At 46.4% G+C, this 20,215-nt stretch overlaps 1 protein-coding gene across 2 annotated transcripts in view; it reads left to right on the top strand.

Annotated features, from left to right (window-relative positions):
• Positions 1-20,215, top strand: part of LOC140427861 (capZ-interacting protein-like) — an 82,717-nt gene that overhangs the window by 42,473 nt on the left and 20,029 nt on the right. The window contains exons 2-5 of one of the 2 annotated variants that reach the window (XM_072513664.1): positions 7,496-7,615; positions 13,215-13,322; positions 17,544-17,639; positions 18,074-18,151. In XM_072513664.1, coding sequence (XP_072369765.1) covers positions 13,242-13,322; positions 17,544-17,639; positions 18,074-18,151 — 255 coding nt within the window. In that variant the 5' untranslated portion in view covers positions 7,496-7,615; positions 13,215-13,241. The remainder of the gene's footprint in view (positions 1-7,495; positions 7,616-13,214; positions 13,323-17,543; positions 17,640-18,073; positions 18,152-20,215) is intronic. The other variant, XM_072513663.1, reaches the window with a different exon arrangement.

Here is a 20,215-nt window from a genome sequence, read left to right as displayed (position 1 = left end):
ATTTGTTGTGCGTTCAGAAAATAGTGAACAGTAATCCAACTGTAAGCTGTTGAAAGGGTTAAGGGCTCTTGCCTTAGTGCTGATGATGGCATTTCTAGCAATTTCTCATCATAAAGGCTGGGCTTCCTGTCATTGTTTTCCGTTTGAACTCCAAAGATGATTGTGAGAGGCAATACAGATGGCTATGTTTAAACACAGTTTAATGGAGGTCATTTAAAAATATCACTGGTGCTAATGCCTGTGAATTGCAAAGATAATCCAGCCATGCAAGCAGGCAACACTGGCTGAGCACCTTATCAGCAGGTTGTGTGAACCTACAACTCCCAGCAGTACACTGACAGCTAGATATATATTTAAACCAGAATTAATCTATATGTATCCAACACATGTAGGAAAAAATACACTTGGAGACATGGGTGTGGACAGGATGCATCAGGTGAGGGTGTAACTAGAGTTGGGTGTTGACTGCCAAAGAAAATAAACGGTAAGCAAACCGACTGAAACGAATACCGTCAACTACTGTTTCCTCTATTCACCCACTCACAGATTCACTTTGAGATCTCCCTTGTACTATAAAGACGTCAAATGAACAGTGTTACACTTCTGGAGATGACAATGACCAAAGTTTACATTGTGCACTTTTCAGATGAATAAGGGAAGCATACCACTCATGGGAATGAATACAATTTTCCCTTGTGGGAGCTCAGCCCACGGGTGAAGCAGCACTTCCAACCTGGCAGATGGAATGTAATGTAGGAAAATGTGAAGTTATGCACTTTGTGAGGTAGAATAAAGGAGCTGAATATTATTTGAATGGAGAAAGACTGTGAAAAGCTACAGCTGAGAAGGAATGCCAGAGGTGAAGTGAGAGTGACTGAACTTGACGGCAAGGCAACATTTGACCGAGTATGGCATCAAGGAGCTCTAGATAAACTGGAGTCAATGGGAATCGGGGGGAAAATCTCTCCGCTGGTTGGACTCATACCTGGCACAAAGGGAAGATGATTGTAGTGGTTGGAGGTCAATCATCTCACCTCCAGGACATCACTGCAGGTGCTCCTCAGTGTAGTGCCCTAGGCCCAAACGTCTTCAACAATGACCTCCCTTCCATCATAAGGTCAGAAGTGGGGATGTTTGCGGATATTGTTCAGCACCATTCACAACTCTTCAGATAATAAAGCAGTCCATGCCAAATGCAGCAAGACCTGTACAGTATCCAGGCTTGGGCTGACAAGTGGCAAGTTACATTCGCACCACACAAGTGCCAGGCAATGACCATCAAGAGAAAATCTAACCATCGGTCCTTGACATTCAATGGCATTACCATTGCTGAATTCCTCCACAATCAACATCCTGGGAGTTACCATTAATCAGAAATTAAACTGGACTAGCCATATTAATACTGTGGCTACCAGAGCAGGTCAAAGGCTAGGGATCCTACGACGAGTAACTCGTCTCCTGATCCCCCAAAGCCTGTCCACCATCTACAAGTCAGGAGTGTAATGGAATACACTCCACTTGCCTGGATGAGTGCAGCTACAACAACACTCCAGAAACTCAACACAACCCAGGACAAAACAGCCCGCTTGATTGCTCTCCCTTCCACAAACGTTCAAATCCTCCACTACCGATGAACAGTGGCAATCTTGTGTACCATCTACAATATGCACTGTAGAAACTCACTAAGGTTCCTTAGATGGCACCTCCAAACCCACGACCACTACCATGTAGAAGGACAAGAGTAGCAGATACCTGGGAACCCCACCAGCTGGAGGTTCCTCTCCAAGCCACTCCCCACCCTGATTTGGAAATATATCATCGTTTCTTCCCTGTCACTGGGGTGAAATCCTGGAATTTCCTCCCTAACAGTACAGTGGGTGTACCTACACCTCCAGGATTACAGCGGTTCAAGAAGACAACTCGCCACCACCTTCTGAAGGGCAACTAGGGATGGGCAATAAATGCTGGCCTAACCAGCGACATCCACATCCCGTAACTGAATTTAAAAAAAAATTGGGAGTCCTCGTGCATAAATCACAAGCTGGCATGCAAGTTCAGCAGGTAATAGGGAAGGCAAATGCTAGCTTTATTTCAAAGGGACGAGTATAAAAATAGGAAAATCTTGCTAAAACTATACAAGGCACTCGTTCGACCACACCTGGAGTACTGTGAAACAGTTTTGGTCTCCTTATCTAAGGAAAGATGTACTCTCATTGGAGGCAGGCCAGAGCTTCACTATGCTGATCCAGAGTATGGAAGGATTTTCTTATGAGGAGAAGTTGAGTAGGTTTCCTCCGGATTTTCCGGTTTCCTCCCACAGTCCAAAGATGTGCAGGTTAGGTGGATTGGCCATGCTAAATTGCCCCTTAGGGTGGGGTTGCAGGAATAGAGTGGGAGATTGGGCCTAGGTAGTGTGGTCTTTTGAAGGGTCGATGCTGACTCGATGGGCCGAATGGTCTCCTTCTGCACTGCAGGAATTCTGTGATTCTAGATTGGGCCTTAATCATTGGAGTTTAGAAAAATGAGAGACAACCTTATTGAGACATATAGGTTTCTCTGGGAGCTTGACAGGGTTGATGCTGGCAGATTGTTTCCCTTATGGGAGACATTCGGATCAGAAAGCATCATCTCAGAGTAAGGGGTCGCCCATTTAAGACAGAGATGAGGTGGAATTTTGTCTCTCAGAGGGTAGTGAATCTGTGGAATTCTTTACTGCAAAGGGCTATAGAGGCTGGGTCATTAAGTATATTCAAGGCTGGGAAAGACAGATTTTTAATCAGCAAGGGAATCAAGAATTATGGGGAAAAGGCAGATAAGTGGAGTTGAAGATTATCATATCAGGTCAGTTATGATCTCATTGAATGGCAGAGCAGATTCAATGGGCCTAATGTAATGTTTCTGACAACCCCCATTTCCCCAAATTAGTTGTCCTTATGCTATCCATCGCTGACATAATTTCTATAGAATCATAGAATCCCTACAGTGCAGAAAGAGGATATTTGACCCAACAGGTCTGCACCGACCCTCCAAAAGAGCCCCCTACCTAGGCCCACTCCACTGTAACCCTGTAACCTCACCAAAACTTTGGTCAGTTGGGGGCAAATTATCATGGTCAATCCACCTAATCTCTATGGGGACCTGTCATGGTCAATGTCTTAAGAGAAATAGACAGTCCAATCTGAGAGTAATGCTGATGACTGGCCATGTTTGTTATGCTTTAATATTGGTTCCAACCAATAATTTGCTAATTTAACTTGCGGAAAATGTAAAATAAAAATAGAAAATGCTGGAAAAGCACAGCAGGTCTGGCAGCACTTGTGGACAGAGAAATCGAGTTAAGGGGCAGAATTCTCTGTTCCTGAGGCTAAATGTCGGCGGCAACGGAGAATCCAAGGGTGTTTCATGACGGGAAAATCAGCAAGAATCCCTCACCGATTCCGGCACCGCTGAGGGGCTAGCACCGGCATCGCATGAAACGCCCACGGGTCCCGCGGAAAACAGCCAGAGAATTGGCGGGTCCCGGGCTGCGCATGCGCAGGGCTGACTAGCTGCACCGGTCATTCTGGAAACATGGCGCCAGCTGTGCTGGACCGCGTACCCGCCCACCCTAGCCCCCCTGGCCATCCCCCACCACTCATTCCAGCCCAAGAAGAGTGCCCTGGCCAGCGACACGGATCCCGGCCAAAGGTGGCGGCATTGGGCACTCTCCGCAGCCGGCACGCCAGGTTCATGACCACTGGGACCACATGTGGCCTGCGCCATCGGGAACTCGCCCATCGGGGGCGGAGCATTGTGGATGGGCCGGCTGATGACGCGTCAACGGCGTTGCGACTGTGCGGCCCGATGTCGCTGATTTGGAGGGGCGGAGCATCGCGAACCAGCGTCAAATGGCGCCTGCCCCGATTCCGGCATCAGAAGCTATTCTCCGTCCGATCACTGATCCTGATTTTGGCGTCGGGCTACAGATGATTCCGCCCAAGGTTTCGAGTCCATATGACTCTACATCAGAACCAAAACTAACCTGGCTAATTCTTCCCCCTCCACTGTTGTTGGAAAAGTGATATAAAGAGCCATTCACAGTAGAATCAAACAGCAGATACTTGTCATGATATTCAAGTGAACATCACAACACATACATAATGATAGACAGAGCAACGGACCAATTAGCACACATAACACGACAGCCAATCACAGACGAGCAGACACAGTACAAAACAAGAAACACTCCACTCCTGGTACCATGAAGTGTTGGGTGCTCTGAGGTACAGACGAATCAACACGGTTGCGATTGGTACAACGCGGTTTTATTCTGTTAAACTATTTATACATCAAACTTGGTACTCAGCACATGGTGACTGTGTGAGTGTCTTGCTTTGAGGTCCTGGCCCTGTGCCGTCTCCTGATGGACTGCCCAGGAAGTGTTGTGTTTCTTGTTTTGCTACAGCCAGCAATTAGGAAAGCTAATAGAATATTGTTGTTGTTTAATGTGAGGGGAATTTTTTTTTTTTTAAATAGGGAGTTTATGCTTCAGTTGTACAGGGCATTGGTGAAACTACATCAGGACTGTTGTGTACTGTATTGGTCACCTTATTTAAGGAAAGATGGAAATGTGTTAGAAGCAGCTCCGAGAAGGTTTATTAGACTAATGTCAGGGATGGATGGATTGTCTTATGAGGAAAGGTTGGAGAAGTTAGGTTTATATCCACTGGAGTTTAGCAGAGAAGGAGGTGACTTGGTTGAAGACCCTGAAGGATCCCGGTGGATGTGGAGAGGATGTTTCTTGTTGAATAATCTAATACTAGGGGTCACTATTTAAGGGTAGCCCATTTAAAACGGAGATGAGGAGAAATATTTTCTGATGGTCCTGAGTCTTTGGAACTCTCTTCCTAAGGTGGTGGGAAGCAGAGACTTTGAACATTTTTAAAGCATATGTAGATAGATTTGAGATACGCAAGGGGTGATAGGTTATTGGGGGTAGGCGGGATGCAAATTTGAGGTTACTATCAGATTAAATGGTGGTGCAGGCTCAAGGGGCTGAGTTGCTGCTTGTTCTATGCTTGTATGCCCACCAACTATACAGGGTAACCAGCGATAAGCAATAAATAGACCCAGGTCGGCCCTGTTCAATTCCCACTAAAATAGTTAAGAACCCATTTGTGAACACTCTCTGAACTGTTTCAAATTCAAGTAAGGAGGCCAAAACTGTACACAATATTCTAGGTCTTCCTCACAATTTGCTTTTCTACCTATCTTTGCACCATTAGCAAATTTGGCTACAGTACAGTCAGTGCCTTCATGCAGGTCATTAAGGTCGTAAATAGTTGAAACCCCAGCATGATCCCTGTGGCATTCCATTCATTACAGTTTGCATGCCTGAAAATTATCCATTTATCCCGACTAGTTTGCCAATCCTCTATCCATGTTCGAGTATCACTGTGTTGACATTTGACCCAAAAGCAGTACAGTAAGGAAAAATAGTAATTTCTTTAAAACATCTTTGGAATCTGTAATTTCCTTTAAGAATTTTTGAAAATGATTTTAAGAGTTTGCATCAATTGTAAAGGGATCAATTGTAATTTTCTTGGATAAGAAATATTGCTCCACATGACCTAGCGACCCTTGACCTGGAAGCGGTACCAACAGGAAGGAAGGTAAGAACAAAGCCAAGTGGCTGGTCAGATACAAGAGAGCTACAGACAAAGAGGAACAGGTAGAAGCAGAGGAGCTGGCGGGTGAAGGCGGTCAGCATACCTCCCAAGAGCTGACTAGAAAAGTCTAAAACTTTTGTTTGTTGCCAAAGAGATGGGTGTTTTCCAGGAATGGCCGAACTCTGAAACATGGCGTGTGTTATTGGTTGGTCAGTTGAGAAGGAACTTTGGAAAACTACAGCATCAGAAATGTCATGACCCAGAGAGGTGAGGATTCACGGGTGTATGCTTTGCTCATTTGTGTGAAACTTGAAAGCAAAAGCGGTTTTCTGATAGGACTCCTGGCCGACTCTGCATGAATGAAGAACAGAAAATTTTGGATCTGTGTGGCTCCACATTTTTGTGAGGAGTGATGCAAATGCATGTTGTTGTGTAAGATGTGCCTTTGCGGTACTGGCTAAGTGTTTGGTAGTACAGAACCTGAATATTGCACAAAAGAGACATATTGCTACAGCATTTTATCTTGTACTCATCAGAACAAACACAAGAATCCCAAATTTCAAAAGATCACAACAACTACTACAGGAGAAGTTGACTTAGCAAGTTGACTCTGATTGGCCAAGACATTGCCATGGAGAAAGCATCTGAAGGAATATGCTATTTGAATTGATCAGCCAATTCTCAAGTTTCCAGTAATTCAAAAGGGAAGCAAAGCTTAAAAATATTCCTTTGATTTGCAGAGAACGTGTCCCTGATTCCCTGACTATGAATGTATGTCATTTCTAGCAAGTGTAAATGAGCCATGTTACAAGCTCAACTGATTATCTTAAACTGGTTATTCAGGTAGCTATTAGCCCATTCAGGATTGTTCAGCAGGTTCTGCACAATTGTGAAATCATATCTAACAGCAGATGTTTCGGGCTAGATTCTCAGATTTTGAGACAAAGTGCTGACGCCCGCGTGGGAACAGTGGCGTTTTATGCTCGTAAAAACGGCGCCCAACCTCCACCCATCCTCCATCTGGAGGGGGGCTAGCAGGCACGCAGCGTAAAAGCCCCCGGCTCAAGCTGCGGATACGGCCGGAGAATTGCCGGGTCCGTGGCTGTGCATGTGCACGGCGGTGGGCTGCAGCGGCCGCGCCGTGCAACATGACGCCAGTCGCGCGCGGACCCGGCCTGCCAAATAGTGCCCCTCTTTGGCCAGGCTCGCCACCCCCTGACTACCCATACCATGCCCCAAGCACTCTACCCCCCGCCCCACGACTGTGGCGGCGCTGGACTCAGTCTGCAGCCGCCACGCCGGATTCCCGAAAAAAAATGCATGAGTGACCCACGCTATCGGGAACTCGGCCCATCAGGGGAGGGCCTCAGTTAACATCGTGAGGCTGCCCATACGACGTGCAGCATACTCTACGAGTGCGCTGTTTTGGAGGGGGCAGAGCATTTCAACAGCGGCACCGCCCCAATTTCAACACCAATGGGGATTCTCCGACCGAACGGGATTTCGGCATCGGAGATAGGAGAATCCCGCCCTGTGTTTCTGGTTTTGCAAGCGCAGTCTGATTGAGTAGTTTGTATCCTGCCTATACCGAACATCCAAAGGAAAATGCTGTTTGATTTGATCAGCCAATTGTTGGGATATACGACCCAGATACTTGCCATCACGCCAGCAAATAAATTTATACACAACGTTGCTCAATTGGTAGGTAGGATATCTTTTTGGACTGACTGCAGCATCCTGTTAGTGGAAAATATCACTCACATAGCCACTACACAGTAGCAACGTGAAACAGCTGGTTTAACCTGTTGGTCAAATCTTTTTTTTTTAAGATACTTTTGCTTTTCCAGGATGCTTTGAAGTAGATTGGGCACTTTCCAAATCTGAAAGTGGCAGCCAGTGACCCATTTGAGAGTTTGTGCGATGCACAACGAACAATGATCTGATCATGATAGCCATTGCCCCACAGGGTAGGTTTGATGCACTCTATTCATCATCAAGCTTTGCAAGATGAGCAAATGGCATGTTTTGTATGAAGATTGCTGAATAATAATAATCTTTATTATTGTCACAAGTAGGCTTACACTAACACTGTAATGACGTTACTGTGAAAACCCCCTACTCGCCACACTCCGATGCCTGTTCGGGTAGCAGAGGAAGAATTCAGAATGTCCAATTCACCTAGCCAGCATGTCTTTCGGGACTTATGGGAGGAAATTGAAGCACCCGGAGGAAACCCACACACAGATTGGGAGAACGTGCAGACTCCGCACAGACAGTGACCCAAGCCCGGAATCAAACCCGGGTCCCTGGCGCTGTGAAGCAACAGTGCTAACTGCTGTGCTACCGTGCCATCAAATGGCCAATCTTCTAGCGTGTGGAGCAGTACAAACCCCAACATGTATATTGACCGGTGAAAGTAGGCTTGCAGCAGACAGTAATAATAATCTTTATCATTGTCACAAGTAGGCTTACATTAACACTGCAATGAAGTTACTGTGAAAAAGCCCCGAGTCGCCACACTCCGGCATCTGTTCGGGTACACTGAGGGAGAATTCAGAATGTCCAATTCACCTAACAAGCACATCCTTCGGCACTTGTGGGAGGAAACCGTTGCACCCGGAGGAAACCTACGCAGACACAGGGAGAACGTGCAGACACTGGGATAATGTGCAGTATGGAGAACCCATTAGCAAATTTACCAACTTGTATGTCGGGGAAAGGGAATGGGTTAGACTGAAAATGATTAAGCAAAACATTCCACACTGCTACTGTGCAGAGGTTACACAAGCGATATGTAAGCCATACCACCCAACAATTGGCTGATCAAATCAAACAGCATGTTCCTTCAGTTGTTCATAACCCGCAGAGCACAGGCTAGACCATGCTTGCAAAGGAAAACATTTACTGTTGGATGTGGTTCTGCATTTGAGCTGCATTTGGTGAACAATCCTGAGTGTGCTAATAGCAACCAATGCATCTGCACATTTGCACTGTTCCTGTCTGCCTGATCGGACAGTGCCCCTTCCCATTCCCCACCACTCTCACAGGTTCAGGAGCCTGCCACTCACAATCTGAAAGGTTTATCAGCACTACCACCACCCCCACCCTTGAGTGACAGATAATGACTGGCAGTATGTCAGAGTAATGAGGATGGAATATCCAGTGAGCGAATCACAGATGGCATGTTCATCGGGTACCAATCATTCGCCCATTGTGAATCAATTACCCTGCCTCTAACACATTATGTGGACAATGGATGGCACTCAAACGCGCCATCATATTACAGAAACTTGCTTCTCATACCAAGTCCTTTATTATTCCAAGAGCCAAAGATAAACTAGTTGCGCAACACCAGCTGCTGTAGAGCAGACGAGAAGAAAAGGCAGTTCACCCATACCTTTTAAAACTTGGAGACTGTCACATTTAAAACGTTTCCCAGCTTGATTCCTATTCCAAGCCACCTGTAAAGAAACTTGATCTCCTGGTAAGAAGCAACCACAAGTGGCTAACTTTGTAACCTGCTTAACATCCATTTCTTTGCGGGAGTCCTATAATAATCCCTGTTATAAGACTGCACCTAAACTACTTTTTTGGAGTGAAAATACCACCTTGTTGGGCCCACAATTGACTGTTTTTCCTATGATGAGCCACGCACTTGAACTATGAAGTATTCTTTTGTTTAGAACTTGTAAAATTGCATCGTTCCTTTAAATTGTAAACGTGCATTATTCTCTGGAACTGTATCTTGTGTGAGTGCGTGTGTGTTTTAAAAAAAATCTGTTTATTGGCATTTTCAAAATTATGTACATTGTCGTTCGTTTTCCTTTATTCTACAATGCAAAAACAAGCCTTTTCTTACATTTTTCGACGTACAAACTGTTGTCATCTGATGCGGTGTCCCCCCCCCCCCCCCCCCCCCAGTGCCCTCCTTGCTCGATCCGGGGCGATGTTCCTGCTTCTCCTCATTCCTCCCCTTTCCCCCTCACCTTTCCCCCTCTCCTACCATCGGCTTCGGCCGTGTCCATCTTGTGGAAGGGGGCGGGAGGGTTTACCCCCCTCCGCCCCCCAACCCCCCCCCCCTGTTGTGTTATGTAGTTTGGTGCAGTTTTAAGTAAAAGATGCTCCAGACATTGAAATGAATTCAATGTGTTTTATTGAACTATTAGCACAGTTCTCAATGAGTTAGACTCTCTGCTAATCTAATTGTAGTAACTCCGTCTAACTGAACCAGCCTGCTCTAAGCCACGTGCTGGGGTGTGATGCTGAAGGTACACCCTGTCTCACTCTGTAGATGTTGGTCTGTGGAAAGAGGTGGGGTGTGAGTGCCCCATCCCTTTAATAGTGAGATACCACCCCTGAGTGTCCTGACTGCTCATTGGTCGTGTCCTATTCTAAGTGTTCACTAGCTGCATGTTTGCATATCATGACACCTCCCCCCCACCCCACCTCTGTGTTTTTTCTTTTTGTTCCTTTCAGTCTCTCTGTCTTCTTCCCCCTCCCCCCGGGATGTGCGGCCCTGACGTTCTCCTTGCCTTTCTTTCTTTTTCCTTTCTAAACTTTCCAGCTTCCCCCTCTCTACTGGCTGTTGTTGGCCTCAAACAAATTTTGGAACAGGCCGACAAATTGCCCCCATGTATCTAGGAAGCCTTCCTTTCACCCTCGGACAGCATATTTGATCTTCTCCAGGTGGAGCATTTCTGATAGGGCTGCCAGCCAGTCAGCAGCTGTGGATGGTGCTGCTGATCGCCAGCCGAGCAGGATTCTCCGGCATGCGATTAATGAAGCGAAAGCAAGGGCATCGACACTCTTCCCCATAGGTAGTTCTGGCTGCTCCAATACCCTGAAGATTGCCACATTTGGGCATGGCTTCACCCTCCCCCACACAAACTTGGACATTGCCTTGGAGAAGGCTGTCCAGAACGCTGCAAGTTTGGGACAAGCCCTGAACATGTGGGTGTGGTTGGCCGGGCCCCTCTGGCACCGTTCACATTTGTCCTCCACCTCCGGGAAGAACCTGCTCATTCAGGTTCTGGTCAGGTGTTCTCTGTTCATCACTTTGAACAGCATGCGGCTGAGCCTTGCGCAGGAGGAGGTGGAGTTGGCCCTGCTCAGTGCTTCGCTCCTGAGTCCCCACCCCACTTCTGTCCCCAGTTCGTCCTCCCATTTCCGTCTGGTCTCGTACAGTGGTGTTCGGGCCCTGTCCAGTAGCTGTCTATATATTTTCCCACAGAGTCCCCCTTCCGTACTGTCCGTGCTCATCAGGTTCTCTAACAGTGTGGTCTCCGGGGACCTGGGATATCCTATCTTGCGGAGGAAGTGTTTTATTTATGGGTGCCTCATTTCCTATCCAGTCGGTAGTTCCCATTCCTCCGTCAGTTCGTTCAGAGTCGCTAGTCTGTTTCCTATGTAGAAGTCCCTAACTGTCAGCGTTCCTCCGTCCTGTCTCCATTTATTAAAGGTTGTGTCTAGCAAGGCTGTCGGGAATCTGTGGTTACCGCAGATAGGAGCCATGGCGGACATCTTGGTCTACCCGAAGCGCTGTCTTAGTTGGCCCCATGTTTTCAGTGTGTCTGCTACCATTGGGCTAGATGTGCATTTTGTCGAGGGTGTTGGGAGTGCTGCCGTGGCTAGGGCCCTGAGGGTCTTTCCCCTGCAGGACGCCTCCTCCATCCGCACCCACTCCGAGTTGGGTTTGTGCACCCATCCCCTCACTCTTTCCGCTGTTGCTGCCCAGTGGCAGTATTGCAAGTTTGGCAATGCCAGGCCTCCCTTAATTTTCCTCCTTTGCAGTGTTGGTTTGGGGACTCTTGGATTCTTGCCCCGCTCCCCCACAAACGCCATAATTAAGCTGTCCACATTTTGGAAGAAGGCTTTGGGGATAAAGGATCGGTATGGAAACTCTTCACCCTATGACAAACTCTTGTCCATGCTAAAAAGCCTTCTGCAATAACTTACGAGAAATTCACGAAGACCCTTGAAGAACACTTCTTGCCCAAAACATTAATCATAGCAGAGAGATTCCAATTTCATCGAAGTAGTCGAGAGGAGGCTGAAAATATTCCATAATTTGTAGCCATACTATGGAGACAAAATACTCCACCTCTTCAACCACTTACCCTTGGATTGGCCAAAACAACCAAGGCAAAAAGTACATATTGATTTTGAGGGACCAATCAAGGATATATGTTTTTTTTGTCCTAGTGGATGCACATTGCAAATGACCCAAAATAATAATGAAGTCAATGACTACGGAAAAGACAATCGAACAACTGCGTGAAGTATTTGCATGGTTTGGCAAACCAGAACAACTAGTTAGCGATAACGGGACTCCATTCCCATCAAAGGAATTTGTGAACTACCTTTGCAACAATGGCACACAACATATTAAAAACTGTGCCTTATCATTCTTCCACAAATAAATAGGCAGAGAGATTGGTATTCATTGAAGAATGCCATCAAAGGACGAAGGATTGGGAGCTAAGAAAATAAGCAAGTTTCTCATTTCCTATAAAAGCACTCTCCATATGGCAACTCCCAACACGCTAGCAATATTATTTTTATAACAAAAGTTGAGAACCAAGTTTGATTTGCCCTCATTGCCTGGCACTACTACCATTGCAGAGCGATAACAATCAAACCAAGTTACTCCCCGTGAACAAACATCGAAACCAAGAAGTTTTGAGCAAGGAGAAAAGAGTTTTAACAAGAAACTACCCTTCAAGTGAGAAGTGGGTACCTGCTACAATACTCGCAAAGACTATTTCTTATTTGGTACAACCCGATGACGAGAGAGTTTGGAGGAGACACAATGATCAAATCCTCGCTTCAAAATGAGAATTTGCAGAGTCGGTATCTGAAAGGCCAACATCGGACACACAAAGTGGGAAATCCCCGGACCTATGATTGCAACTAAATCAAATTCAAATTCTGCAATAGTTGAACCAACAGCATTTGTAGAAGCAGAAGAAGAATCAACTTTATTAGATGATGTGCCTGAGCCAAGTGTTGAATATATTTGTGCAATAACAATACTTGGTTATATCATCACTGTTCGCCAATAGTAAAAGTTTTAAGTTAATATCTGTTGTCACACTACAGGAGTAAAGGGGGAGGGATGTTATGTATTGTAACCAATGCCCCTCTCTATAGTATGTCACATGATTATGTGGTGACATCATTAGAGGTTTCCCTCTACTTCCATCTTGGACCGTGAGAAAGCTCCACCTCTGCAATAAACTCTGACGACTGGTTAAGTAACCTATTGTGTGGAAACCTGGTTTAGCACAGGGCTAAAGAGCTGGCTTTTAAAGCAGACCAAGGCAGGCCAGCAGCATTTCAATTCCCATACCAGCCTCCCTGAACAGGCACCGGAATGTGGCGACTAGGGGCTTTTCACAGTAACTTCATTTGACAATAAGGAATTTTCATTTCATTTTTTTGTTTATACTGTGAGTAAAAGTAAAATCCCCAAAAACATAACAGTACTTGAAGAGACAGAGAACCTGACCAGAAATTGTAGTCGATAAGTGAGTTCCTCATTTCTACTTTTGTTCTTGTTCGTTTTAGGACCGTTCAGGAGACACCATTCAAACTATGGAAGAAAAGCCTATGTCTGTTGCTGCATTAGCTTCCAAATTTAAACAAGACCAAAGCAACCACTTGGAAAAGAGTGAGGTATGTGTTCAGATCATTTCCTAATTTCCAACTCTCTTCCCGCACCTAGTGGTGCACTAAGGCAGACTTTTGTCTGTTCCCATAAGCTAGTTACTCCTGGAACAGGTCGCTCATCTGTCACCAGGGGTTTATAGCTTGAGGAGCGCTACACCACTTCAAGCGTGGCTGACCAGGTGTGTCTCACCTTCTTACTGACAGCCATTGGCATATTTGGCAGGATTTGAAGGTGGACACACTCAACCAGTATGACTGCATTATAGGCCCAACTTCCTTGGCCATCAAGTCCTGGGGTGGGACATGAACCCACAGCTTCTGGCTCAGAGGCAGGGACACTACCAACTGCACCACGGGATCTCTCCGACTAATATTTGCTGTGGTTTTATTTAATACAACTATGTACAACAACAGAAAATATAATAGTGTCTCAAAATCAGCAACGTTGAGACCAAGTCCATACGGTTTTTGGATCTTACCAGTTTACAGGTCAGGTGGTTCAGGCCAGTTTGGGTGGGTTCAAAAGGTCACTCAGAGCAAGGGGAAAGGTCAGCACAATAAGTCATTTGTCTAACACGTCACTGCACCACTGTAGCACATAACTGAACAAGCCAGTAAACTAATTTAATAAGAATGAAAATTCATGCATGGCAGTTTATAAAAATGTCTGGTTTTCGACTAGCCAGATTCGAGACCTGTAACAAAATATAACAGAAATGTTTAGTCATGTGAAATTCCTTGTCCTATTTTCACAAGTGAATCACCCAAATTGCACGCATGCATTAAGCATTCACACTTTTCTTAACATTATTTTGAGAACATTTTTACATTTCGTAAGAAATCTGTATATTTTAAAAATAAGCAAATAATTAGCCAACTCTAAATGACATCCAGACTTTAAGCTCAGCTGTGGTTCACCCGAGATATTTTTTGCCACTTCTCCCTTCTTTTACAAGTCATGGATTTTCCCTTATGGCTCGACACGTTCGTGCTTGCAATCCTGGATTTTCCATGTGTGCCAGAGTTCTATTTCTCCGATTCATGACCTCCTATCAATCTCTTCATCTATCTTGATTATCGTTCCTCTAATAGTTTCATTATTTGGAGAAGGCTAACTAGGCAAGGATATACACAATAAATGGTAGATGGTAGAATACTGAGAAGTGTAGAGAAACCATGGGATCTTGAGGTGCAAGTCCCTGAGAGTGACTGGACAGGTAGGTAAGATGTTTCAGAAGATATAGGGGCACGTGCCTTTATTAATTGTGACATAATATATAAGAACTTGTAGGTGAGGCTAGGCACTGTAATAAAACACTAGTTAGGCCACAGCTGGAGTATTGGATGCAGTTCTAGTAACCGAACTGTAGGAAAATTGTGGGGCGGGATTCTCCGGTTGCCAAAATTGCATTCGGCGATCAACCGAAAAATCCCCGTTCACGACTGAATCGGGGGAAGCGCCGCCTTCGCGATGCTCCACCCCCTCCAAAGCGGAGTACTCTGAGAGTACGCTGTGCACCGTATCGATGGCCTCAGGGCATTGCCTGAGGCCCACGCCCGGTGCTAGGACCCTAACCGGCCGAGTTCCCAATAGCGTCAGTCGGGTGTGGTCTCATCCGTCGGGAACGCGGCGTGACAGCTACGGACTCAGTCCAGCACCGCCACAGCCGGGGGAGGGCCGATCCGCTGCCAGGGGGGACTTTGTCAGTGGCTGGGGGCACTGTTGGGGGGTGGTCTGGGGCACATGACCTGGCCAAAGGGGGGGGGGCACTATTTCGCAGGGCGGGTCTGTGAGCGGCCGGCACCATGTTGCACGTTGCGGCCGCTGCAGGCTGCCGCCGCGCGGATGCCCGGCCGCGGACTCGGCAATTCTCCGGGCCGTATCGGCAGCTAGAGCCGGGCGCTCTACGCTGGCTTGATGCTAGCCCCCAGCCAAACGAAGGATCGGTGGCCGTTTTATGCCATTTCTTCTGTCATAAAACACCACCACCACCGTTCCCACACCGGCATGGAGAAATAGCCTCAAAATCGGAAAATCCAGCCTGTGATTGCATTAGAGAGAATAGAGAGTAGGTTTACAAGTTGTTGCCTGCTCTGAAGAATTTTAATAATGAGGAAAGATTGGATCAGCTGGGGTTATTTTCTTTAGAACTGAGGATGCTGAGAGAAGACCTAATAGAAGTGTATAAAATTATGAGGAGACAAGATAAAGAGGATCAGAAGACCATATTTCCCCCTGGCTGAGCGCATTTTAACCAGAGGGGATAAATTAAGTGTAAGAGGTAGGTGATTTTGAAGGGATTTGAGGAAACTGTTGAAATTCACTTCCTGAAAGGATGGTAAAGGTAGAAACCCTCAACGAGGATACCCGACAAGGGCTGGAAAGTTGATTTGGGGCTTTGGCCGGAATGGCTACTAACAACCTGCAGGGCCATGATGGGCTGAATGGTCCATCCATGCTGTAGATTTCTATGATCCCCTTGTTTTAGTATGTACGGCTGTGACATCTGGGCTCCAGAGCAGTTTAACTAGGGAGTACCACAAAGATGCACTGGGGAATCCCTCCCTGCCCCACCCTCTGAGGTTCCCTGGTAAGGATTGCATGGCAATTGCCTGACAATTGTCCAGACCTCACTGGTACCACCCACAGGACTCAATTGGGGCAAGGGTGAGCAGCCCATCTGAGTCTTAAAATGAAATGAAAATGAATGAAAATCGCTTATTGTCACAAGTAGGCTTCAATGAAGTTACTGTGAAAAGCCCCTAGTCGCCACATTCCGGTGCCTGTTCGGGGAGGCTGGTACGGGAATTGAACCATGCTGCTGGCCTGCCTTGGTCTGCTTTCAAAGCCAGCTATTTAGCCTAGTGTGCTAAACCAGCCCCTGCATGAAATCACTGCGAGGTTGGGGCGGGCGGGAGCCCAGAGGGAATCCCGTTGTTCCCCCTCTTCTCTCTCCCCCCCCCCCCCCCCCCGCCCACCTAAAAGCTCACCGACGTGGGAGGCTGCAATTCTTCCAGAGACACAGGTGATACCATCAAATGTGATTTGGATTAGCCTTGTGAATCGCGAAGAAAGAGACTTTTTAAAAATTGAAATATGATTTTATTGCTTCGTTGAAGGGCATAGAGATCAGAATGTAACTTGGCTGATTAGCATGTGATTTTAGAGCTAGCGAACGTTTTGTTTTCCATAGCAAATTTGTGCTCTTTAAAGTTTTGCAAGGGAAACCTGTTCAGTTAATTTCCAGCTTCTAAATGTTCACGGTGCTGACTTCTTCATGAGTGTCACTCAATTGTAGCATTGTCTCTTGAGTCAGAATTGTTCGATGTGCTCTTTGGATGAGATGTTAAACCTATGCCCTGTCTCCTTGTTCAGGTGGATGTTAAATATCCCATGGTACTGTCTGACAAGAACAGGAAGTTTCCTATATTGCATTTCCATTAACATTTCCATCCTCAAACAACACCACTAAAAATGTGGGAAGAATTCATTTATCTCATTGCTCTTTGTGGAATCTTGCTGGTACAAAAATGATGGCCTTATTTGCTTTCATAATTGCAACCAGCATCTCCATTTTTCTTTTTGTTATGCATTGTAACCAATGCCTCTCTGTATAGTATGTCACATGAGTACATGGTGTCACCCTCCGAGGCACTTGGGAGATTTCTTTCTCTCCATTTTTGACTGTGAGCAAGAAACATCTCTGCAAAGTAACCCATGGTGTGGCAACCTGGTTTTTCAAGTGGTTATTGGATAGGCACATGGAGCAGACCAGAATGACGGGGAGTGGGCTAGCTTGATCTTGGTTTCGAATAAGGCTCGACACAGCATTGAGGCCGAAGGGCCTGTTCTGTGCTGTACTGTTCTATGTTCTATACGGTAGGTAAAAGTAAAATCCTCGAAAACATAACACTTTAAAATCATTTTTGGATGTTCACAAATTTGACACGGCAATATTGTATGTGTTGCCCAAAGAGCATTGAGAGTTGTTCAATGATTTTACATTAGTAAACTAGTTGCGTTTTTCCAAACATCTGGTTGTTTTTTAATGGTCATTTTCCGGGGATAGCCCTCAAATGACTCGCAATGGGAGTATTTGACCTCTCAAACTTTGGGGTTGCTGGTCCAGTATCATAATCATGAGTTATTCACTGTGAGGCACTACCATGATACTCCAAAAGGCATGAAAGCTGCTTCAAGGCAAGTTTCTTTTTTTCTTTCCTTAGAAACACCTCAGGGGACCAGTTCGCAGAAAGCCTCCTTGCTCTCTCCATTTGGATGCTCCGAAGAATAATACTGAAACAGGCCATAATGCAGATGAGGTAAAATAATCATATCTTTGGCCACCTACTTTTAAGATAAGCCTATAATATTTATTCCATAGGTAACTGTAATGATACATGCTCACAGATTTCTTAAGAAACTCAATAAGAAACTCGGTACAGAGGCCAGCTAGCCCCTGGACGCCCGAGAGCAGTGCCCAGTTGCACCAGTCACTACATGTCTTCTGTCTAAAGGAGGATTCTTACCCCCTGGGGTGATTACCCACTCTCAGTCCCATTCGGTCTCTCAAGCCAGGTGTTCCTCTTCTGCTGTGTTGCCCTTAAAGGGCCAATCACCGTATAAACCTCAAACCTGAACCTATGTGAGGTTAAAAGTCTGATAATCTGAAATCCGATCATAATCATGTTACTTGATTGACACGTTGACATGATGAGAACATACTTCCTAACATGTTACTTTTTTTAATGCACAGAAGCCATCAGTTAACGACTCAACCCATCGTCCAAAGTTGAAATTGAAAACTTCCTCGCCTCTCATTGAAAAACTCCAGGTGTGTTTATGAGTACATTTGCCACTTCCTGCAACTGGTATGTTATGCACACAGTAATGAATGTGTGACACACGAGAGATAAGCAATTAGATAATAAAAGATTGAAAATAGCAACAGGTCCATCAATACCTGTGAAGTTAAAAGGAGGGTTAGCATTTCTGGGGTAGACCATGTTAATGTATTTTGGGAGATGCCATCCACAATGGCTAAAGATGTTCACTGGGAGAAGACATTCAGAAAATTAGCTCTTCTGTTCCTGAAGATGATAAAGCAGTTTACATAACATTAAAAATCACACAGGTTGAACTTCCAACTTTATATATCCTTTCCGCAGCCTCTGTTAGGACGTGATTTAACCATTGCACTGCCCCCGGCGTGGATCTGGGTGCGCTGGTTAAAAAGGCAGGAAAGGCCAAAATCGAATTGGTTTGCAATCTAACCAGCCTGCTCCCGATGGCGAGTCCTGGGTCGCTCTCTAATATGGCGAGCATATCATTAACCCTCATTTGCATTCATTTCCATCTCATTAGCAAGATAGACATCAAATGCAGCGGCCTCACGGGAATTAACCGGTTCACCAGCGAGAAATCACATGGGTGTCATTTAGTGCTCCTTTTTAAAAACGTGAAGCTGGCGCAATGGCTGCTGAACTGAGGAGATGAGTAGCCATTTCCATTTTCCAGCATGCAGCTCAAGGACACTGGAGCTGCTGCCCCAGTGCTTGGCAGCGGGCTGGGGGAGCTTTCGCCTGTGAGCCTTCAAGCCATCTTTAAATATTGGGGATACCCATAACAGGGGCAACTACAGCTTCTGTCTGTCCTAAAAAACTGTCCTCTTCCTGGACAGAGCCCTGCTCTTGGTTCTATGCTGAAGGTCACTTTAACTCCCTTTGACTGTGAAAAGCCTCTAGCTTCACAGCTGGAGACTATTTCAACTGAGGAATTGGCCTTGTTAGTTGTGACAGCATGTCACAGCTCTCGAGTGGATTCTCGTGGGTACATGTGCCATGTTTCAGACAATGATTATTGCATCGCATTTCAATCAAACTTTGAAGCCTGAACAGTGTGCCTGAACTCTAGAAGCATCAGCGCCACAGAGGCAGCAACTAACAATTAAACACTCAAGAGCTGGGCTTCAGCACTGGGGACACTCTTGCGACCATAGGGTAAGTGTGTGGATCAGGGGAGGGCACCTGAACACAGCCTCCCTAATGATCCCGGAAGGGCTCTCGGGCCTAGGGGCTCCTGCTATGGCCAGGGGTGAGTGCGCAGAGTGAGGTTTTCCACCACAACTGGCTCAGTCGATGGCACTCTGAGAGAGGGTGGGGGAGGCGTGGGGGATTTGTGGGTCCCGGGGTGGAAGCCCTAACTGATTGTTGGTCTCTCACCTTCTCCAATTCCTTACAGATGTAACAATATGGCTGATTGTGTCAGTCCCGCAGAGGCTGCCCTCGTGGTGTTGGTGGCAGCCAAGGCAGGCAGGCGGCAGAGAAGGCGGTAGCAGCATCATCGCAGGCTGGAAGCGAGTCCCACATGCAGGGGGCCGCCGCACATCCTGAAGACCTGGCTGCCCATCAGGCCAAGGAACAATCCAGAGGGGGGTAACCAGTAACGGCCCAAGGTGTACAGGCGTTGCCGGTCTTTCGAGGAGGTGACTGACACCGCAGGAGGCTCCGTCTCAACAAAAAGAGAGTGCAGCACCTGTGCCATCTCCTCGCGGACTTGGCACCTGGGGAAGGAGGAGGACACACACTCCCGGTGGCTGTGAGGGTCACTGCAGCCCTGAATTTCTGTGTAACCGGTTGATCCAGGTCTCAAGTGGAGACTTGTGTGCCATTTCCCAACTACAACCCACAGTAGGTGGGGTTACTGGGATAGGGTGGAGGCATGGACTTAAGTAGGGTGCTCTTTCCAAGGGCCAGTGCAGGCTCGATGGGCCGAATGGCCTCCTTCTGCACTGTAAATTCTATGATTCTATGATTCTAATGCATCCGTGAGGTCACAGATGCCCTGTATGCCCAGGCATCAAACTTTATCAACTTTGAGCTGGACCAGGCCCACTATA

Source organism: Scyliorhinus torazame, chromosome 8, assembly GCF_047496885.1.
Source record: "Scyliorhinus torazame isolate Kashiwa2021f chromosome 8, sScyTor2.1, whole genome shotgun sequence".
NCBI classification, from domain to species: domain Eukaryota; kingdom Metazoa; phylum Chordata; class Chondrichthyes; order Carcharhiniformes; family Scyliorhinidae; genus Scyliorhinus; species Scyliorhinus torazame.
Note: the sequence above shows the minus strand (reverse complement) of the source record. Positions and strands in the feature narration are given on the sequence as shown.